The sequence below is a fragment of the Prionailurus bengalensis genome, chromosome A3 (assembly GCF_016509475.1).
Source record: "Prionailurus bengalensis isolate Pbe53 chromosome A3, Fcat_Pben_1.1_paternal_pri, whole genome shotgun sequence".
Classification (NCBI taxonomy): domain Eukaryota; kingdom Metazoa; phylum Chordata; class Mammalia; order Carnivora; family Felidae; genus Prionailurus; species Prionailurus bengalensis.
In genome coordinates this window covers 50,098,948-50,121,282 of record NC_057354.1, presented here as the reverse complement: position 1 = coordinate 50,121,282, position 22,335 = coordinate 50,098,948, and the positions used below count along the sequence as shown (strand labels likewise).

The window sequence follows — 22,335 nt, the reverse complement described above, 5'->3', positions numbered from 1 at the left end:
ATAATGCTGCCTCTAGGGAGAGCTTCCAAAAGCAGAATGAATGAACTTTGGGAATCAGATGCCAGATATTGACAATTATATTAAAGGCATTTGAAATTGTTAAATGCTGTGTTTCTCCTATAAAACAAGTACTACTGAGAGCAAAAGTGGAGCCACACTTCTGCCAAGTTGCAGGGTCAGGAGCTCTGCCACATGGAAATCTCACCTCTGCAGGAGGTGCACCAAGGAGGAGGCCCACAGCCAACCTGGGGGAGGTGACAGTGTGTCTCCTAGGCAGGCTTTTAGACCCTCACTTCTGCCTGCTTGTCTTCTTCAGAAGCTTGAGTCTCAGAGCCTGAAACGTATAGTTGACTCCAGAGTGCCAGGGCCTCACCGCGCCATCTCCCACGTCCTCTCCTCACATGGGTGGATGTCTGCATTGGCTAACCCAGCAAAGAGGGACAGATGCAGATGTGTGGGAATATCTGTATCATGTGGGCACTGCTCTGTCCCTCATACACCGAGGACAGGGGCTGCTATGGGCTCTTGGTGGGTTTGTTTCCTCGAGTGAATTGGATCAAGTCAGAGAGGGGGTGTGCTTGCAGAGCTGTGGTCCCCAGTTGAGGTTTGTATTCACAGAAAGACTTCCTACCTGGAGCAGGTGTGACCCTGGAGGTGCAGGCTAGGCAGACAGCGTGGAGCTGGAAGGAAGTGCTGTAGGCCGCCCTGGGGCAGCCTAAGGAGAAAGGAGCACACCGCCTTGGGTGATTTGGGGGAAGTTTGTGCCTGGCAGCTTTCACTTGGCTCTGGGCACACTCCAGGAGGGCTCAGGCAAGGGCTGTGAATAGTTATCTAATGCAAGAGATCATACAGTCTGGAGGAATTTTGTTCTTATAACAGAAAAATTCAACAGAAACTTAAAGTCTGAGAAATGCTAGGTTGCAGTCAGAATCCCAGATGCAGTCTCTGCACCATAGAGGCCCTCCCCCTGGGTCTCTGGTCTCTGGGTGTCTGCCCTGTGAGCCCATGTGAGTGTGGAGGTACTCTAGCAGTCTCACCTGTGGGAGAGCCATTCTTCCTATATTCCTGAGGCAGAGGGCACACCCGTGTCCTGTAGCAGCAGTTGACATCTGGGTTTTATAATGGGGAATGGGGCAGCATGGTACCAGTCTTTATTAAGCTCCCATTGTGTGCAGGGCACTAAGACTGAATTAGACTGGGTTTAGTCGGAGGCAAGTTGCCCTCGATCCAGGATGCATGGATTTGTTGCCCAGATATTTATTTTTCACTTTACAGGTGCTGAGTTCCCTTGGTTACCACGTGGTCACCTTTGACTACAGAGGTGAGTTCTTTTGCAAGTGCGTGTCTGGGCCCTCCCAGTGCTCACTTCAGGGTCTGCTGTGCAGGCATCACCCTGAGAGGCTTAAACAGTGCTAGCAGCTTGTGGTGCCCCAACCTGTGGTGATGACAAATGTGGAAAGGTGGTGGAGGGACCGTGTGTGTCCTTCACACAGATGCAGGGTATCCTTCCTGAAGTGGAGGCTCCGGTGCCTGGAACCCCAGCATATATCCTCTGTCAGCAGCATTTTCAATGTAGAAAATACTGTCTTTTTTCTTCTTTATTGGATTCAGAACCCCCCAAAGCTGGTCAGCAGACACAGTTTATAGGCAGGAGAGCTTGTCTTGCTGAAGTTCTGAAAGCAGGAAAAAGAACTCTTAGGAGAAGGTAGATTCTTCTTCTTGCCCCTTAATATATTTTCTTTCTTGAATGAATCAGGGGGCTTGCCCCTGAAGAGATTGAAAACCCACAGTTTGATGTGTGCACCTTAGTGAGCCAGGAAAATACTTTGTGTTGACTGGGAGAAGTATAGGCCTCCTGTAGTCTCAACAGCAGAGGTCAGAAGTCAAAGGGCTGCTTGGCCAGCTTAGCCTGATCTTGTGGGGTTGGGCAGCGGTGTCGATACCCTCATGGCAAGGATATGGGGGTTGTGTTAGTTTCTTCTTGCTTCTGTAAAAAATTACCACAAACTTGATGTCTTGAAACAGCACAGAGTTATTATCTTGCAGTTCTGGAGGTCAAAAGTACAAAATCTTTAGCCACTGGGCTGAATACCAGGTGTTGGCAGGGCCGGTCCCTTGAGGAGGTTCTGGGAGAATCTGATTCCTTGCCTTTTCCAGTTTCTCGAAGCTGTCCTTGTTCTTTGACTCATGGCCTCTTGGGTCTGGTCACTCTGACCCTGTCTTTTGTCTTTCTCTCTCACTTGTTATATAGACCCTGGTGATTACTTTGTACCCATGTGGGTGAGCTGATAATTGCCCATCAGTTCACTGATCAGTGGCCTGAATTCTTTCTGCATCCTCAGTCCCCCTGCTTGCCCACATAATTTAACATATTCATAGGCTCCAGGGATGAGGACAGAGACCTCTGTGGGGGCTGTTATTCTGCCTAAAACAGGGATGATTCTTTCACAGAAGAATGTTCCATCGTGATGAAAATTCTGGGCTGGGAAAAACTGCAGATAAAGGATCTGGAAAGTAGTTTACCCACTTATCCTTTTCTCCATGCTAAAAAGGGTTTTCTGTTTTTGCTGAGTGCTGGAGAACTGAGGGTGATGAGAAGGGGTGGCCTTCGTCCTTGTTCATCTCCCTGTGTTTCTACCAGGAAGTGAAATCCCTCATAGCACTTCTTCTTTCCAGTTCTCACTGAGTTTCTGCATTTCTAAGCCCACCCTCTGACTGTGTCTCCCTATCCTGGTCTCTGTCTGTCTGTGTCTCCACATTTCCCTGTCCTTGGGTCCCATCCTCCCATCCATGCCCTAAGCCTCTCAGTCTGGCATTATCTCCTGCGTAGTCCTTTCCCTAATCTGGCATTTGGGATGCCCAGGGGAGGTGGCATGTACACACGAACTGTGGGTTTTGCTTATGCAGCAGAACTGGCTTTTTCTGAGCCTTGTGGTGCTTTCAGATCATTTGATGATGACTCACTGCTGAGTTGCTGGAAATGACAGTGGCACTTGCCCTTTCCAAGAGCCCAGGGGGAGGGCCCTGGGGGAAGATACAATCTGGGGGCACAGATTGTTAGCTTTCTTCTGCTATGCTAAGAGCCCCTTCCCTTTCTGGGTCAGAGTTGCCTTGAGCCTGGAATCCATCCCTCTCCCTCACGCCCTCGTCTGGCTTCCCACATCTGTCTTTAGCTGGGTTATAGGTGGCGTGGAGTCCAAACTGGGCCCAGGGACCCCCTGGGACGCTCTGTCCTACAGAGGCTCCTGGGTGGGCTGGGGTCTCACTGACCTTTCATCTTGGGCCAGCCACCAGCAAGCCCTGAGCATTGGGGAGGTTGCTGTCCTTTTTGCTCGCAGGAATCTGTGTCAGACTGCCCCCATCTACAGTTGTTCATCTGGACTAGGATGAGAGTGTGTGGATGGCTGTTTGGGTTCAGGGGTTGTAACTGGGGTTGTGAGGAAGTGGGAGAAGTAGGAGCAGGCTTGTCCAGACACCCTGCACATGGGGCTATAGTTTGTGGTAGCAGAGACTTCCATTGCCCCAGACTGCCCTGGGCTGCCTGTTGAGAAAGAAAGGGATGAGCCTGCTCCTCAAGAGTTTCCACGAGCTGGGTTTAACTTCCTCCACTTGCTGCTCCTCTCCATCCAGGGTGGGGAGACTCAGTAGGAACGCCATCAGAGCGAGGCATGACGTATGACGCACTCCATGTTTTTGACTGGATCAAAGCAAGAAGTGGAGACAACCCTGTATATATTTGGGGTCATTCCCTAGGCACTGGGTGAGTTTGCAGCATGATAGAGCCTTGGGGGAACAGGTTTTCACAGGGCAACTTACTACCTGATCTCTCAAAGAGTGCCCTAGTGGCTTCTGGATCCGATGACACCCTTAGTCCCAGCAAGCCTTGTCCCTCATTCCCATGGTGGGGGCAGGGGATCAAGCACCACAGAAGACCATGAAGAGTTTGAGCTACTTTAACTCCTCAACCCAAGAAGTGACTTGAGACACACATGGGCAGTCGTGGGGTGGCCATCTCCCTCTGCAGGAAGGATGGGCACACTTGCCGTAAAAGTATGCCTCAGGGAGAGGTCTTCAGAGCAGAACGGGACAGGGCTGGAATCCTGGATGCACTCGAGCTCTGCATCTCCTGGCTTTGGAGGGCAGGTGCTGGCTGGCAAGCCTGAGTGCCGGGGCTTTGATGGCATGCATTTAACCTGTATTTGGCTTACCAGAGAACTTTGGGGAGGCAGCAGTGGGTGCTTTCCTTCCTACATCTGCCAAGACGAGAAGCAGTTTAATATTCCATTTGGGGCCGCCTGAACTGCTTCTGCTGATGTAAGGTCCAGAGTGTTTCTAAAGGGAGCACTGTTCTCAAGGCCCAGAGTCCCAAGACCTTCAGCAGCTGTCCCTTTTCCAACAGCCTTTCCTGTGGGTGCAGTGGCTGTGGCCCCCTTGTCCCCTTGCTTCTCACCTCAGACAGTGTGCTGCAGTTGGGTGGGTTCTATGGGCTGGGAAGTGCCGGGGAGAGTGAACCGTGTGCCTGCAGACAGGAGCCTGGGCAGAGTGAGGAGCAGGCAGTCCTGCCGTGGCTGTCTGCATGGGACAGCAAGAGCCCTGGGGGCTCTCATCGCCATCCTTGTCAGAGGGTTTGGCTGATGGCAGGAGCAGCAGGGCCTACCACAGTCCTGGGGCATCTTTGTCCACACCCTCCCCCACCCCTGGAGCCCCACCAACCACTTCACAGATCCTACCTCTTCTCTGGGCACTTTCAAGACTAGAACAGTCTTGAAAACAATTTTTCCTTTAAACAGTCCTTTAAAACAATTTTTGTCATCATACAACTGAACTGTTTCTTCCTCCCTTCTCAGAGTGGCAACAAACCTGGTGCGGCGCCTGTGTGAGCGAGGTAGGGGCTTGTGTGTCAATGCGAGTCCTGGTTGTGTGGGCACAGCCTCCTCCTGGTCTTGGGGCCTGGGCAGGGCAGGCAGTGTGTTTGAGAGGTGGGTGCTGGGACGAGCAGCACAGCAATAGCGTTTGGTGTCTTCTCGGAGTCCTGTGGGCTGGGCGTTGAGGCTGGGGTCTGGGCAGACCCTCAGCTGAACCAGGCCTGCCTTCCCCATGGATTCTCAAGTAGCTGGCAGAGTCTCCTCAGGGGTTGGGCTCCTGATACACAGTCCTAGGAGGTGTGGTTTGGGGAGCGAATCATGGTCACCCAAGTGTCCCCTGTGTGGGCCCCTTGCATGGGCACTTCCCGAGCACCAACCATGCAGGCTGGCTGGGCGGGCACCTGGGGTCCATGGTCCAGTCCCTCCCATAGTTCCCCCATGGGGGCTTCTTGCCCACCTCAGAGCTCCCTATTTGTTTTATTTATCTAGAGACGCCTCCTGATGCTCTTATATTGGAATCTCCATTCACTAATATCCGTGAAGAAGCTAAGAGCCATCCGTTCTCAGTGGCAAGTACAGATATTATTAAAAATTGGCCTAGTTTCATTATTAAAATAATTACTATAAAGGAAACTTTTATGTAAATAAGTATAAAGTGAAAATAATGATAAAATATGATTTAAATATTCTAATGAATATAGATTTTATTAAAAATTAATCCTTGTTTAGTTTGGGGCACTGGCCTGACTACAGAGCTGTCCGGGAATGTTAAAACTCTACGGCCAGGGAGAAGGATGGGTTTACAGCTGGGTCATCTAAGGGCAGCAGGACCCCGAGGAGGCCTTGTTTCTGTGGCATGGTTTGCCTACCCGGCATCTTTGCCCCATGGGGTCCAGCCCGGGCTGGTAGCTGCTATCCTGGCTGCTTCCCCAGACATGGAGCTGGTGGGTGCACCTGCTCTCTGTCCACATGGATGGTGCTCAGCAAGCTGCCAGGCTCTCCCAGTCGTGTCTCCAGGTGATGCCCCAGGTAAACCCTACTGGGGATTCCAGAGTGAATCAGGCCCTCCTTACCTGTCAGGACCAAGGCCTTGGATCCTCTGGGGCTTCTCTGTGTCCTCTTCTGTCCCACTGCTTCTTGGCTGACCATGTGTTCTGGGGGGGTGGGGGTTGGAGGGGGTGGCTTACCACCTGACCTCATGCTGCTCTGTTGCAGACCAGAGGAGTCCTTTATATAGTCTTACTTCTTTGATGTTGCTTTCACCCAAGTTACATGAATCCCTGTTTTCCCAGGGGTGGAGGCCCTGATGTCTGTGGGAAGTATGGTCTCTGAGCCAGTCCCAACTGCTGCTCTGAGGTGTGGGAGCCCATTTTGTGGGCAACCCCACTATGGCCAGTCCAGGGTCCCTTCTAGAAGGGAGTCTGTGGTCCAGGGACAAGGGTGGCAGGGCAGCCCAGCACAGCTTTGGTGGGGCAACAGGTCAGCCAGCTCAGAAGCAGAGGAGACCCCTGGGCACTCAACACCCTTGACTTCTCCATGGCTGTTTTAATTGATGCTTCTGCACGTTGTTTCCATGTCGCCTTCAGATATATCGATACTTCCCTGGGTTTGACTGGTTTTTCCTCGACCCCATTACAAGCAGTGGAATTAAATTTGCTAATGATGAAAAGTGAGTACTGTGGTAGAAAACCTCATTTTTGAATTTAGAAAAGCACCCCCAGGACTAGTCACTTTAATTAAATAGGATAGAATTCTGAATACTGGGGGTTCTTCTCTAACCATTTGACCTTCATAAAGGGCAGGTCAGGCTGACAGCTGCAACTTAGAGAAAGGGGATTTGAAGACTATGGCTTTAAAGCAATAGAAAGACAACATGCCCACATAGTTGTTTTATTTGTGAATAGTCCGCCAAAACCAGAACTTCTGACAGGTTCTAAAGCAGTAATAGTAACTGTTACTCAAAAAATGACTGCCTCACCCATTTGATTTATGTTTGGTTATAGAAAGATGTTACAAAGTTCATTATTAAAAATATTTCTAAGGGTAGGGTGCCTGGGTGGCTCAGTCGGTTAAGCGTCTGACTTCAGCTCATGTCATGATCTCATGGTTTGTGGGTTTGAGCCCCATGTCGGTCTCTGTTGCTGACAGCTCAGAGTCTGGAGCCTGCTTCAGATTCTGTATCTTCCTCTCTCTCTGCTCCTCCCCCACTCGCACTCTGTCTCCCTCTCTCTCAAAAATAAATAAAAAAACATTAAAAAAAAAAATGTTTCTAAGGGTACCTGGGTGGCTCAGTCAGTTAAACATTCTTGGTTTCGGCTCAGGTCATGACCTCACGGTTAGTGAGATCAAGCCCCAAGTGGGGCTCTGTGCTGATAGCATGGAGCCTTTTTGGGATTCTCTCTCTCTTCCTCTCTCTGCCCCTTCCCTGCTTGCACTCTCTCTGTCTCTCTCTCAAAATAGTGAATAAACTTAAAAAAAATAAGAAAGAATACTTGATTAAAAAAAATTTCTGTTAGGTCAACCAACAGTTAAAAATTCTAGTTAAGGATTCTTTGAACAATGTTCAGATTCTGTTGACGTTGTCTTTGTGATATCTTTATTTCATGGGTTTTAATCTCTTCAAAAAAAGTTAAAAGGAAAGGATAAAAATTCTTATCTAAATGTTCAGTTAGCATTTAAAGTCTACACTTTGAAACAGAATGTGAAAAAATGGAATATTTTTCCCCTTAATTATGTGTTTTGTTCTAAAAATAGAACAAACTAAAATTTGAGCAAACATAACCCCAAACCTGCTGGTTTGTAAATATTATTGTTTAGGAACTTAAAGAAGAGTTATCTGAATAAGCAAGATTGCTTCTAAAACCACAACAACAAGCACCACAGTGAGTGTTGGGTCCTGCTCCCAGCTGAGCATTAGGGGGCCAGCACTACTTCACCCACTGGAAGTCAGGAGCCCCCACTTGGGCAGCTTGGTTGCCAAATACTTGCTAAGGTGACAGCATAGGAACTAGGCCTTTCCCAGAGCGGGCAGAGGTTAGGACATACTACTTATTGGGGAAATTCTGCAAAGATGAGCCATTCCACTATCACAGTGTGACCTGCACACCAGAAATGCTCCTCCCTGGAAGCAGAACAGGGGGAGAGTGGGCATACGGGTGTGCCACTAGCAGAAGCGCAGACTTGCTGTCTGGGCTCGGCGTTGGTGGGGCGTCAGGCCTCCTGGCTCAGGTCCTGCCAGGTGGCAGGCTTGCCCAGTGCTGCCCTCATGGAGCCCCCAGATCAGAATGCAACCACCAGGACCAGGTGGGTGCCATATCTACCAGCTCACCTGAGAGCTTAGTGAGGGGCCGCCAAGAGACTCTGGGGCCTATCCAGTCCCACACCCCATCCATTATGTGGTTTATTGGAGGGTTTGAATTATGTGAACCTATTGAAAATGTTAATTTATTTGTAAACATTCAGGAGTACCTTAAATGTCCTTTTCAACAAAGACAAGTTAGAGGTTATGGACTTTTTTACCAACATATTGCTAGTCGCATTCATTTGCAATAAATTTCCTGGACCACCTAAGTTATTTGGTATGTAAATACTGTTTTGTAACTTGTTTAAGAAAGAGAGTGTGTGTGTTCATGTGCAAGTGGGGAGGTGGGGAGAGGATCTTAAGTAGGCTTCTGAGACCCTGAGATCATGACCTCAGCCAAAATCCAGAGTAGACACTCAACCGACCGGCCACCCAGGTGTCCCTGTTTTGTAACTTTTAAAGAATATGTCTAGTGGCAAAAATAATTATTTTCAATTTTCAGAAAATACACAGGGAGGGGCCAGATTTGGTGAGTGAATCCGTCTCTAGACTTGACTGGATAGATGTTGGTAGAGATAGATGAGAAATCAACTTAGTTCTCTAGTGAAAAGCCCAGCAGAATTGTAGCTGTTGAACCACAGGCAGGGCTAGAGACTCCCAGGGTCCTGGTCTAGTGCCTTCTCCTCCCACAGTGTGAAGCACATCTCCTGCTCCCTGCTCATCCTGCATGCTGAGGACGACCCAGTTGTGCCCTTCCAGCTTGGCAGAAAGGTGGGTGTCAGGTGCTACCCCCGGTGTGGGCAGGCATCTAGCAGGCTCCCATTTGGGCCAGCTCGGCCTAGGCAGACGTGGAGTGTGTCCTGCTGCTGGCAGGTGCCCCTTGTGAGGAAGAGAACAGCAGGGGAGGTCAGCAGGATTGGGGTGGAGGCCAACGGTTGATGCCTTATCAGCAAAGGTAAGTTTGAGGGTGTGAACGTCTTTACCAGCACATTTGGTGATGGCCAGAGGAGACCTGAGAAGTAAGCAGATGGCTCCCGGTCCCTGTGCAGAGGTCTTGGGGTGACAGGGACTTCACTACCTGGTATTCAGCAGGAGGACTCACTCGTTGTTGGCTGGAGGGAAAGAACTCTCAAGGAGGAGGATGTGGCCCCACCTTGGCTCCAACATGGGGGTCTCAGTCAGTAGACTTCATACAGACCTCTTGTCTGTTCTCTTGTTTTTGGGATTGGACTGATGACAGAAATGCCATGCTGTTGTGGGGCCTCCGTGTTTGCTTTTGCTGAGTTTGCTTTGCCTTTGCTGCCAGGAAGCAGCACTAGATGTGTAAGTGAGAGTGCTATGGGAGAGAGCACCACCTGGCATGGTGATGGTGAGGGACAGGGGCAGCCTAGAGGGAGTGAGGCCCGGGTGCCAGCAAGTTCCAGCAGGGCCAGGTCCCCTCCCTTCAGAGAGTGCAGGCACACAGGACTGCCCAGCAGCAGATACCCAGACCCACAGAGCTGAGCAGTCTCCAGGGTGGGAGGGATTGTGAGCCAACCTGCTGACTGACCTTGACCCCAACACACAGTGAAGTCTGAGGTGGATGCCCAGCATCCTCCACCAGTGGGACTTCTCCAGGCACTCTGGCCAGCATACCATTGCACAGCAGGCAGCTCTTCCCATAATGTGGGCTCATCCGCCTTGCTGCCCCCTGAGGAAAGGCCATCTGGGAGATAGGCATGAGGACAGAGGGTCTCAAACGTCAGGCCAAGGAGCCGAGGCTGGGCTGGGCTCCTGCTAGCACCCCTTTCCCCGGGCCAGGCCGTGCAGGCTGCAGCAGTGCTATTTGCTGGGAGCTTGGGTTGCTCTTTGGAGGCAGCAGCCACTCACTGGTCTCTATAGTGGGGAGACCACCAGGCAGGTTGCCCACAGGGCTGCCATCTGTGGGTGCTGACCCATCTCTTCCTCATCCCAGCTCTACAACATCGCTGCTCCATCTCGAAGCTTCCGAGACTTCAAAGTTCAGTTTATTCCCTTTCACTCAGACCTCGGCTACAGGCACAAGTATATCTACAAGAGCCCTGAGCTCCCGCGGATACTGAGGTGAGGAATTCTCCCCTCACCAGGAACTCGCCTGGGTGGTGACGGCTCAGGCCAGGCATGCAGCAGCCATAGCCTCTAAAGCTGCCTCAGTGGGGCCAGGAGTCACTGTGATTCAAGAGCCTTTCATCTCCATGGAGAGGGGTTGAGTGTTTATCACCCCTCCCTTCTGGACCATTCCCATGATCAGACAGGGCAGTGATTTCCCTGTGGTATGGGCTATGCGGCCTGCATGGACACCATGCTCAGGGGAGCATCCAGCATGTAGACATGCACCCCAGCCACTGCAGGTCAGGCCTCAGTCCCTTCCCACATACCTGTCAGGTCCTGCCCCTGTGCACACAGCACTTGGGAGACTCTGGGCTAGCTCTCAAAAGCTTATTTGTCCCCAGCTGCTTCTTGAAGGGAGGCTGTGCTCCTGGCTGCGTCATGATGGCCACTGTCCAGGGCCAGGACATGGGCTTTGGCCATGGGCAACCGTCTTGTGCCTGGGTGCAGAGCCCAAGCCTGAAGGGCAAGGCGGTGGCAAAGGGCAGTGTGGACTGGACACAGCCTGGCCCCACCCAGGAGCCCAGGCTTTTGTGCTGGGACCTATTCCATCACTCAGGCAGGTGCTGCCAAGCCTCCCTGCCTCCCACCTAAGGCGCAGGCAGCCTTCCACTTCCCGGCCCAGGTGCGAATTCACCTTCTTGGGGCAGCTGAGCATGGAAGCATTTGAATCAGGCATCTTGAATTTTATCCCATCACACTTCAGCTCTCTTGTGGCTGCCTTGGCAGGTCCAGAGGCAAAGCTGCATTTCTTTAGCAGTTTGCCATTTCCTGCATCATGGACCTGGGTTGCCAAGATGGGACTGTGAGCTGAGTGTGTGGGTTTGCTCTAGAGTTGTCATTTTCCCCAGCATAAAAGGAATATGATGCAGAAAATTTAGCTCAGAGTATAGCTCAGAGTTTAGAACAAAGAATAGTAGCCTGTTACCTGGTCTTCATCCTACAGGGTTGGGATTTGACCAAGCCAATGCCATTGGTGACCTGTTTGTTTAACTCGGGCTTTCTGAGTAGGGGTGGTCCTCCAGTCTCCTTCTCAGGTGGGCCCTTTGAGGATCATAGGGGGCAGGACCTCTGGTGTGGGCTCAGGGTTTGGCTGATGGTTGTCCTCACCTGGTCTAGGGAATTCCTGGGGAAGTCAGAACCTGGGCGCCAGCACTGAGTCTTGCTGCCTAAAGGAGCATGAAGACCTCTGCCCTCCTCTCCTTCGCTCTGGCAGCCTGGCACTCTGGAGCCCAGGGGGTGCCAGCATCTTCGATGCCCCTGGAGAGAGGACTCGGATGCCAGCTGGGGCAGGCAGAGGAGGCCCCGGCAGACCTGAGGCACCTGCCCCAGATGGCTGGGAGCACGGATCCTTGTGGAAAACACAGATTGCAGGCATGTGATCCCCTCTCCCTCTTGTTGCCACTTAACCTGAGCTCTTGTTGGGAAGACAGGGACAGAGCAGGCCAGCCTCCAGCTGGTTGATCCCACACTTCCTGAGCTGGGCCTGGGGAGCCAAGTGCAGGAAGCATGGGGTATTGGGACCACGCTGAGCTTTCCAGCACCATTGGTGAGATTATGGGGAGATGGATTCATCTGTCCCTTCCTGGCACACACAGAATGGACTCTAATGGTTTGACTGGCCCCTCCCACCTGGAACACCCTGCTTGCCTACATAGACCATCCCTCCCTCTTTGGGCGGGCCCCACCTCTCAGAGCGGGGGAGGTGCCCATGACCTGCACTTCCTCTGCTTTCTGCCCACCTGTCTGCCTAACCTGGCCTTAGACTGAGCATTTATTTAAGAATAAAATCGTGGTGGTGGTCTGTTTGTTGTGTTCTCAGTGATGTTTCCAGCTGGCCCCAGGCCATGCTGAGAGCCAGCCACATGGGAGGAGGTGCAGCTCTATAAGGCTAGGGACCCTGGGCATTCCTTTTCTCCCTTCTTCCAGATGTGGATAGAGGTCAACTCAAGGAGTGGTGTTGTCTCAGGGAAAGGTGTATTCATGGGGTCACTGTTTCTCCAGATGAGTTAGATGGCATAAAATTTAGGCTCTCTTCAACCTCACACTTAGCAAGCTTGCTGGATGTTGGTATTGATCAGCAGGCTCTTGGGTTTCACCCACAGACCCCAAGCGAGCCCCTGGCAGGGGTCCATGAAAGAACTTGGGGTCCTGGAGTGCAGGGTTTCTAGTTCTGGCCCATGAGCACCACCTCAATTATTCACTGGGGGTGGCTCTTTTGGTATTCAGCTTTTTTGCCAAACCAGTCTCCCCTGCAGTTCTGCTGCCTCCACCTGGCACCCTCTAAATATCCTGCTTCTCACCACTGGGTGCTGGTAAAGGGCCAGATTCTTACGTCTGGGCTCAGTAACCTGGGAATGAGAAGGTTCATGGCTTAAGAAGAAAGAAGGTTTCAAGCTGCCCCCACAGGGGACTGTCCTACCCCTGCTGTGCAAGTACAGAGGTGTGACCCAGACCAGAGGATGTAAACCCACCTGGGACCCGATTCTTCTGATGGTGGGACTTTCTCCTAGGTCCTAAGGCTCTGGGACTGTCTAGTCTTGGCAGCTGAAAAATTCCCTGGGGGGTATGGAGGGCCTTGTTCACCAGTCTACCTGTTCTTCAAGGTCATAGGCCATTGTTAGCAGCTGTGGGCAGGCTAGGGGGCCCAGAGGTCAACACTCGTTATACCTCCTTAATGAAGCACCTTCAAGCTGCCTACAGTGATTCTCATGTTGGGGAAATCACACCGTTCTTAAATAGGTTGAAATGTGAACAGACTCCTAAAGTCAGTTTATGTCTGAATATTTATTTTCCTCTTATTGGACGGGTTCCCTGCTGACTCCTGGCATCTAATTTGGGTGTGAGCACTGCCTGCAAGACACCAACCCATCCCCAGGGTGCATGTTTTGCACCTATCAGAGCTGGGGCACATGGCCCCATCCCGTAGTGTCTTCCTGTGTAACTGCTCTGCGTATTGCGCCCATTGGACCTGACAGCCCTTCCTCAGACATGGCACCCTCTACTGGCTCTATCACGGAGGCCCTGAGACAGAGCCGCCTTTCCAGCCCACTTCCATCAGTGACACGATGTGACCTGCTGGCACGTGGTCTCAGACCCAGCCCACCTGGGTGAGCCAGTCTTCACCCTATTTAACATTTTGTGTGTGTGAGCTGCCTCAGATCTTCATGGGGTGGGCTGGGGAATAGGATATGAAGTAAAATACAAGTGTTGGTATTTTGACAGGTGGACTGAAGAGGAGAAAGCACTAAAGAGGCAGTAAGCACTGGAGGGGCAGTTGCTGGGCCATTGGGTCAGCTAATCAGGTCCAAACACCCCCACCTGCTGGCTTCTATTAACTAAACCTATGATGGCCTAGGACAGATGTAACCACTGATGGTTACAAAACCAATCATTGAAGAAAAAAAAAGATCAAGACATGCACAGCTGTAAATTTTTCAGTTAATACGCATGTCCTGGGGCACCTGGCTGGCTCCGTCGGTAGAGCGTCCCACTCTTGATCCCAGGGCCGTTGAGTTGAAGCCCTACATTGGGCAAGGAGCCTACTTAAAAAATATGCAGGGGGTGCCTGGGTGTCTCAGGTTGAGTGGCTCTTGATTTCAGTTCAGGTCATGATCTCACAATTCCTGGGATCGACCCCAGAGTAGGGCTCTGCGCTGACAGAGTGGAGCCTACTTGGGATTCTCTCCCCCTCTCTGCCCCTCCCCTGCTCGTACTCTCTCTCAAAATAAAAAAAAACTAAGCATGTCCCCAGACCCAAGACCACCTCAGCAGGGCCCATGGTGCCCCAGTGGCCTGCAGTTCTCAGGTTCTTTGTGTAACAACCCCAAGTTCATGTCTCTCCTGGATTTTGATTCAGCCTGCAGCTACACAATTTAGGGGGAAATGCCCTGGTTTTTTGGAGCATTCCACTTTCCAGGGCCAGGAGTGGGTGGCAGAAGACAGGTGCAAAAAGAACCAATGCAATTTGCACCCAAAATGCCAACACACAGATAACAGTTTATGAAGATCTGACGATTCTTTTGTGAGCTGGCAGTTCAGCACACATACTCTTAAGTCCCACTCACAGCTGGGATAGGAGAATGTGGTCTGTCCTTAATCCCACAGTGATGGGCTGTTACAGCGGAGGGTCTGAGGCCCACACCACCCAACTCCCACCCTGCTCTCAGCGCAGAATAAAACAGTTCAGGTCAACCAAGCACAGGCAGGAAGGTTTAATCATTTTCTCACACAAGGCAGTAACAGCAAGTGGCACAGTGATGGGTCCACATGTGGCCTAAGAAATGGGGCAGCAGAGGGTGTCATGGATTCAACCACAGCCTCGGAATGTGGGCCTCCCCACCAGACCTCTGCAGCTCTGGTGAAGTGTGCATGTGAGCAAATCCTCCATGGCCTGGTTCTGTGAGCAGTCAGGACCCAGGGTGAGGGCAGAGCCCTGTGCCACTGAGATCCAGCATGCAAGGAGGCAGAGCCTTGGGAAGGGTGCTTCCCACCCGTGTCTCCAATAAGTCTGCAGTGAAGCATGCCAGGCTGCTTCCTGGCTCTTTCCTCTGGGCAGCTGAGAGGGGCTCACCCACCCTTACGGCCACCAGCCTGCCATCCAGGCAGAGTGGAAAAGTGGGCTCCCTTCTGGGCCTGCTCAGTCCTTTTCCTAGACCACCTTGGTTGTACTGGTAGACAGGGAGGGAGACAGGAGACTAGTCTCATGTGTAAGACAGGAGACATAGCCCCCAGGACAGGGCAGGGGTACAAGAAGGGCATGGATCTGCAGCAGGGGCTGGGCTATCAGCCTTTCCAGCAAAGGCAATGACTCCATCCCAGGCCCCCAGGGCTGGGCCAACCCAGGACAAAATTTCAGAAGTACAATTTTTAGTTGCTAAAACGAGAAAAGGCTTCAGCTACTTTCATTTTCATGTGAAGTTAATTTTTCTCTTGAAAAAGCAAAACCAAGCTAACTTTGCATCAGCCAGCCTTGTCCTAGCCCAAATCCCTGAAATGCCGGACACAGGTGTCCTCATCCATGTGATCCTCACTCATCCAGGGCCCCTTTATCTGATCAGTCTGGAAACTTGGGCCAGAGCACCTACATAGCAGTTGCAGACTTGGCTTGGAGTACTGGACCCTCCCAGCACAGCCAGGAGCACAGCTGGGCCAGGGAGGTCAGAAACCCACACCAGCTGGGTAGCCCATGTAGTGCAGAAACACATAGTTCCCCAGGCTTTGCCACAGCTACCTGCCCAGACCCCAGAATCCAAAAGCTCAAAACTAAAAACAAGCTCACTGCAAGGTGCATGCAAGGTCTCAGAGGAGCCCAGCAGGTGGCTCCACCTTCCCCACCTCCTTGGGACAGGTGGGCTGAAGCTGCGGGGCCAGCTGCCCTGGTCAGTGCTGTGAGCCCCAATTTCCTGCAGAAAACTGGGAACATCTCATTCTTTACACCTTGCCTTCCTTTCCCACCCCAAGCCACCACCACGATCCCCATGGCCCTCCAGAAACAGCACTGAAACAGCAAGGCCACTGCCAGGGCTCCTAATCCTTGGGGAGATTGGGGGGTGGGATCTGCAGGTCAGAGGGCTCCACGCCCCAGATGTCCCGGGCATACTCTGTGATGGTCCGGTCACTGGAGAACTTGCCTGAGCAGGCAATGTTCCTGATGACCTTCTTGGTCCACTCCCTGGGGTTCTGCAGAGGGAAGGAGAGGCTGAGTAATCCTAGGCACCACATAAGACAACCTGCACTTCCAGAACTTCAGGACTGTTCCCAGATGAGCTCTTAGCCCCTGGGAAGCTTGATGAACAAAGAGGAAATTGCAATCAATAGCTCACTCAAATGGGGGGACCCACCAACCAGAAAAGCTACCAGATGATTAGATACAAGGGCAAGGAGTCTGAGAAGGTCCCGGACCTCAAAATGCACCACGTCCTCTGGGGCATGGCCCACCATGACAAAGAAATACCACCAGGTGAGTACTTGCCACTGGCTGGATCCAGGGAAAATGACCAGGTGGTCTCCCATCCACAGCTTCCCCCAGAGCCTGGCAACCACCCCTAGACTGAGCCAGCACCAAGAGGAGTCTTCCCGAAAGGGCACACTCTGCTGAGGTCTGGGTCAGAGGAGCAAAGGATCCCCCCAGAGCCCTGCCTAGTCACTCAGTTTCCCATCTCCCCCCCCCCCCCCATTCTTTCATGGGTCCCAAAGGACAGACAGCTTTCCTAAGGGCAGGGGGTGGGGGCCAGAACAGCAACAAATCAGAAATACAAATCCCACAGGCTTGTCCAAGAACCTGGGAAACAATCCATCCAACCCACAACTCTGCAGTCACACCATGGTAGCCAGAGTCCTCTCCTACTGCCTCCCCTCCCCACCCCCAGGAAAGGGGAGAGAAGAGGGCACCAAGGGACATCCTCGAGACCCCACATGGAGACACTCACTCCCCCAGGGACACTGGCCAGCACATGCTCCACAAAGAAAACAGGACCTCCTTTGTCCACTTTTACCAAGGAGTAGGGAGCTGGCTGCAGTGGTCCTGCCCTAAAAAGGCTGCTTCTCACAGCTATGGGTCCCTCACTCTACTTAACATTGAAGCTCACACTTTTACAAGGAAGCATTCCCATTCTCATTTTTAAACACAGGCTTTCTGTGTGCACATACAAGTCTTCCTGGCTCCACACCTGCTCCCTGCACCCTCCTGATCATAGCCACATGGGAGTGCAGACCACAGGCTGAGGCATTGCCCATTGCCTCTGCCGTCTGTAGGAAGGAAACTCCTGTCCTGCTCACTTGTGTTCTGCAGCAGCTGCTCAGAGGCTGCGTGGAAACGTGCCAGTGTGGACAGCGGCCTGGTCCCAGGGGCACTAGCCTTTACCAGGGGCGAGCAGAGAGATGGCTAAGTCAGTCTGAGTGGAAGCAGCCCCATTCAGCCTGAGTCCATGATGCAGCTCAATGGTGAACTATGACCTCCCGGGACTGGACCTCATAGATGTCCCCTGCTGCTACCCTGCCAGGGCCACCCCCACCAGCTCTGGGGCCCGAGAACCATACCCTGTACAGCTGGTCCACCTGGGCCTGGCATGCCACATACGCTTCATAATCTGCAAACACTTTGAACCTGAAATGGGAGACAAGAGAGTGGTCCACCGTGGCAGGTGGTCAGGAAACAGGTCCCAGCCATCCAGGTCCTCACACTTTAGGATGACAAAGCCCACCTGGCCACAGAGGTGGCTCTAATGAGCAATACTTTTGTCCTGGGGTACTATTCTATAAAATCCTTGTTTTAACCCTATGTTTCTTTAAAGAAGTGGGTGTTTCCAATGCACCCTCTCCATGCATGTGGGGTAGAGCCGCACAGGCTGAGAGGCTTCCTGCGGACTCCATCTCCCAGGTGAGGGGGCACAGGATGACAGTGAGGCTCTACGCAGCCATCTGTTCCCAGGTCTAACTGGGCCAAAAATTGGTGGTCTAGAGAAAGGATGTTGTGGGTAAAAATGTAGGATTTATGAACACAGAAATGCGTTTTTGTTTATGATGGAGTCACAGGGACAGTTCATGAAACTGCTAAATTTTTCCTTGATCACAGACTGAGCCAGGGCCCAGCTCCCAGCCATGTATGTGTGGGGCTGCAATCTGATCTGACACCAGCTCACAGCACTCACGGGAAGAGCAATAGACAAAACCAATCCAAAGGCAACTGAGAGTGGAACAGAGGTCAATTCTCAGCATTTGCCAGATTCAAGGATTCTTACCAACAGGGTGGAGCAAAGAACTGTCAAAAGAGGGCAAGTGGCATTGCTGACCTGCTGTAAATTAGTGAGTCTGTAAATGTGGATGTTATAATCAGGGAGAGTTGTGTTGTAAAAAACCATTAACTACATCGTACTTTATGTCACAAGTTAATTCCATTTTAACCACTCTGTGTCACCACCGGCCAACATTTGCCTCAGCTGGGACTGCAGGACCATGACTGTGGAGGCACAGTGCCCCTCACCCCCCATTTCCCGGAGGTTTCTGGTGTGTCCTGCCCAGACTCCTGTTCTCCCCGGGGAAGAGAGGACTCAGGAAATGCCTCCAGGCAGCCCCATCTGAAACCACCTTCTGCTTGTCATGCCGTTCTGGGGGTCAGCCAGTGCTGGGGGGCCTAGGGCCAGATCATGAACCAGCAATCCCTACCACCAGGGTCCCCCAGCATTCAAGCACCTCCAGAGACCACAGCAGGCCCTGGGTATAGCATGTCAAGGTTGGTGGCCTGAGGCTCTGCCCATGGGCTGGGGTAGGGAGCCAGCCTCACCTCGGTCCAGGGTCACTCCCAAAGTGCAGTCTTGAGCCCACCAGGAGGACCCATCTATCTGACCAGCCAGTGGGGAAGGACATAAGGACAAACCTGTCGTGGTTCAGCAGCATGTTGACAATGTCCCTGAAGCAGTCTGGATCCTTGGGAGAGAAGAAACCACTGCTGATCTGGTCCACGGCCTGCTTCAGCTCGGGCAGGCGGTCGTAGTACTCTCTGGCATTGTACCTGTGGGGAGGTGGGGCCAAGCGTCAGCCTTCAGGGTGAGCTGCAGGGCTGTTTGTACTGGGCACCTTCCTGGTCCAAGACTGCCCCAGGCTCCAGGCCCAAGTGCTGCTGGGCCCTGCAGTGATGTGCTGGGTGTGCAGAATGAATCCCACCGGCTCCTTGTGATTGCTGGAAGACACACAATCACTGGCATGGCACTATCATACTCCTACAGGAGGCTGCTTGAGAACTGGCCTGCTGCATGCCATCTCCACCCCACCTTGCTGCACCCTGCCCTTAACGATGCCCCCTGCTTCCTGCCACCACCCTGCCCCCTGCCACTGGGACAATGAAGAAGGAAATGAAGCATAAACCAGACACAACCAGACCCAACAGTCCTTGGCCATCAGGGAGTTGGGGAGGGAAGCATGGAGCAGATATGCAGTCTTAGGACACGGGATGGAGCAGAAAGCCCAAATAAGGGGCAGGTAGGAAAGGGCACATGGGGCAGTGTACTCTCAAGCTGAGACATCTAACTCACCTTTAAGCTGTGACTTTTTAGGTGACATTTGGGTTTTCACCCGGCTGGTGCCTGAGGCCTCACCAACTCCCCTGAGGGCTTTTAGACAATTAGGCAATACTGTCTTTTCTTTTTAATTATTGCTCAGAATCAGGCTAGGGCCAGACTCAAGAGTGTCCACAGTCATGATCAAGAGTGTCCAAGGTCATGAAACATGAGGAAAGGCTGAGAAAATGTCACAGACCAGAGGAGACAGGAGACCTGCTATCTAAACACAGAGGGGTGCCCTGGAAGGGATCCTAGGACAGAAAAGGACATTCATGGGAAACACTAAGTATGGACGTTAATAAATAACAATGCACCACTATTGGTTACCTAATTTTGATAACGTATGACTCTAATTAGGAAGATGTAAGCAACAGGGGAGATGGCAGAAGGGTCTATAGGACTCTGTGCTATCTTTGCAACTTGTCTGTAAACGTGAAACTATTCCAAGGGTTACTTTACAGAATCTGGCCAGAGAATCTCAGCAGTAGCTCAGCCCCAAATCCCCACACTGGCTGAGTGCTCAGAGGTTTCCCTCCAGAGACCAGAACCTTCTACCTTTTTGAAAAGACTCACTCTGGACCCCAGGGACTGGGCCCATGGAGACAAGCACAGAGTAGCCAGCTCCCACCCAAGCCAGCCTCCCAGGACAGCTGGTGGGGTGCTCAGGCCAGGAGCAGGCTCAGCCAGCATGCCCACAGCCACCCCCACCTGCCAGGCGGGCATCTCCCCCAGCAAGCGCAGGCCTGGCTCCCAGAGCCCTCTTGGCACCCCCAACCCCCAGTGTTCCAAGCAGTGTCTGGGATGCTGCAGTGCCCCTGATGGCACAGGAAGGAATACACACCCTTTCCGGTCCAGGGCCTCGACGTCTTCTACACGCATGCCAAAGATGAAGAGGTTCTCAGCCCCAGCTTCCTCAGCCATTTCCACGTTGGCGCCATCCATCGTGCCAATGGTGAGGGCCCCATTGAGCATGAACTTCATGTTGCCCGTGCCCGAGGCCTCGGTGCCCGCAGTGGAGATCTGCTGTGACAGGTCTGCGGCAGGGATCACTGCAAGCAGGTGGGCAAGAAGGTGCATCACCACAGACCGCTCACAGCATGGCAGCAATGGGAACTGTGCAAGACACCACACGCCCACTGCTGGCGTTCCCAGAGCAGGTGCCATCTCCCACCCACTCCAGGATGGGCCTGAGCCCTGCAGCCCACCCTGCCCACCTATTAAGGGCTTCCCTTCCTGATCCAGGGCAGCCTGAGGTCAAGATGGTGACTCCTGAAGAGAAGACCCCAGGTAGCAAAGGACCTTTGTTCTAGAACCTTCCAGGGACCAGGCCCAACCATACTTTGGGGTCCCCTGATTCTTGCTTTTGATGTCATTATTCTCTTTCATCCTGACAGCACTTCTGTCTCATGCCATCAGCCCATAAGTCTCTTCAGAGCACTTCAAAAGGAAACTGGACTCTTAAAGAACCAGAGAACTAGGAAGGCAGGGGCAATTTCCTTGTGTTCACATGCGCACGAGTCACTCTGTGCTGTTTGCAGACTGGGCCCAACCAGCCACAACGATGACCCAAATGCAGTGGCCCTGAGGTGTCTCCAAAGGGTGGGCTCCCTGTGCCTCCAAGACATGATGGATGGGAAAGCCTCATCTTCCCACCCTGCCTTGGCATCCCTGCCCCCACATTCTCAGCTTGTCCATGGAGCTGATGCTGCTTCCCCAGCCCAGTGGCTGGCACTCAGGGTCCATGAAGAGTGAAGTCCAGCTCTTCTTCAAGGTCAAGCCCAGGAGCCAAGATAAAGAGATACAGGCATCTCTGGCCCCCATGCAGCTCCACACTGAAGGCAGAGGGACATGAGCAAATGTGACAGTGGACACATTGCTGCAGCAAGTTTAAGACCCCAGCTCTGAGGCCCTAGACCAGGTACCCCAAGACCAGTTCTGAAGATGCCCAGGAGCCAGCTGGTCCCATGTAACAGTGAGGAGGGGGAGTTCCACGTGCAAAGGGCAGTAAGATGTGCCAGAAGCTCAGTGAAGAACTAAGCACATTACTGACCCTGAACCGCATATGGTCTGTGACAGCAGAGGGACCAGAGAGACGGTTCAATGACCTGGCTGAGCTGTCAGGAGAGGGGAGCATGTCTGCCTGCACGTCGTTACTCAGCACAGCAGGCAGCAGCTGATCTGTGTGAGCTGCAGAGGTGCCTACTACTCAGAGCCAGAATTCCAGGCTCAGGTTTCCCATCACCTGGTTGGGCAAATCACCTTCCTGCCAGGGTCTCCACAAGTGGCCAGTTTAGAAAGGCCTGTCCAGGTCAGGAAAGCCACGCTCCAAGGCACATTTGGCTGCAGGAACTTCTCCAGATGACAGCACACATCCTTGAAGGAGCAGCCCCAGCCTGAACTCTCACCAAAGGGCTGGGTTGTCAGGCCTCGGGCTGCTCTCGGAAAGGACCAAAGAGGCAGGTGCCAGCCCAGATCACAAGTAGGTAATGCCCTTGAGAGTATATAGGTGGTGACAGCAGACGCGTCCTCTGGGGGTGGGAGAAGGGAGGGAGGAGGCTGCCCTGGAAGCACATCCTGCCAGCAAGAGCAAGCTCTAGGAGCAGGAAAGAAAACTGGGGGCAGAACAAGGAGAAGGAATGAGGTCACAGGAAAAAGTGAGAAAGTACAGAGACAAAGGTTGAGGGTAATTCTCCACATGTGAAGGGCAGAGAACTTCCCCAAAGCCTTTTACTACTAGAACAAAGTCTCCCTCTGGCTGGGGCGCCTGGTGTCTGGGACCAGCAATGACCACCCATACTGTGCCCAGGCAGGGGCAGGCCTTCCTAACATGGGCCTACCTTTCTCAGCCAAGGACACTCGGTAGTTTTCCAGGAAGATCACTTTAAGCCTGTCGCCCACAACTGGATCGTGGTTGACGACATTGCCGATGGATGTGACCAGCTTGATGATCATCTTGGCCATGTGGTAACCAGGGGCCGCCTGG

General features: G+C 52.5%; 2 protein-coding genes across 2 annotated transcripts in view; one reads left to right on the top strand and one right to left on the bottom strand.

The window, feature by feature from the left end:
• Nucleotides 1–12,097, top strand: part of ABHD12 (abhydrolase domain containing 12, lysophospholipase) — an 86,276-nt gene extending 74,179 nt beyond the window's left edge. Inside the window, exons 6-13 of the mRNA XM_043604739.1 lie at nucleotides 1,276–1,321; nucleotides 3,631–3,760; nucleotides 4,848–4,885; nucleotides 5,355–5,434; nucleotides 6,452–6,534; nucleotides 8,859–8,937; nucleotides 10,121–10,248; nucleotides 11,413–12,097. Of these exons, the coding sequence (XP_043460674.1) occupies nucleotides 1,276–1,321; nucleotides 3,631–3,760; nucleotides 4,848–4,885; nucleotides 5,355–5,434; nucleotides 6,452–6,534; nucleotides 8,859–8,937; nucleotides 10,121–10,248; nucleotides 11,413–11,452 (624 nt within the window). The 3' untranslated portion in view covers nucleotides 11,453–12,097. The remainder of the gene's footprint in view (nucleotides 1–1,275; nucleotides 1,322–3,630; nucleotides 3,761–4,847; nucleotides 4,886–5,354; nucleotides 5,435–6,451; nucleotides 6,535–8,858; nucleotides 8,938–10,120; nucleotides 10,249–11,412) is intronic.
• A 2,395-nt stretch (nucleotides 12,098–14,492) lies between these two features.
• Nucleotides 14,493–22,335, bottom strand: part of PYGB (glycogen phosphorylase B) — a 59,656-nt gene continuing 51,813 nt past the window's right edge. The window contains exons 16-20 of the mRNA XM_043604738.1: nucleotides 22,190–22,331; nucleotides 20,194–20,401; nucleotides 18,671–18,805; nucleotides 17,335–17,401; nucleotides 14,493–15,975 (exon numbers count right to left, since the gene is read on the bottom strand). Coding sequence (XP_043460673.1) covers nucleotides 15,823–15,975; nucleotides 17,335–17,401; nucleotides 18,671–18,805; nucleotides 20,194–20,401; nucleotides 22,190–22,331 — 705 coding nt within the window. The 3' untranslated portion in view covers nucleotides 14,493–15,822. The remainder of the gene's footprint in view (nucleotides 15,976–17,334; nucleotides 17,402–18,670; nucleotides 18,806–20,193; nucleotides 20,402–22,189; nucleotides 22,332–22,335) is intronic.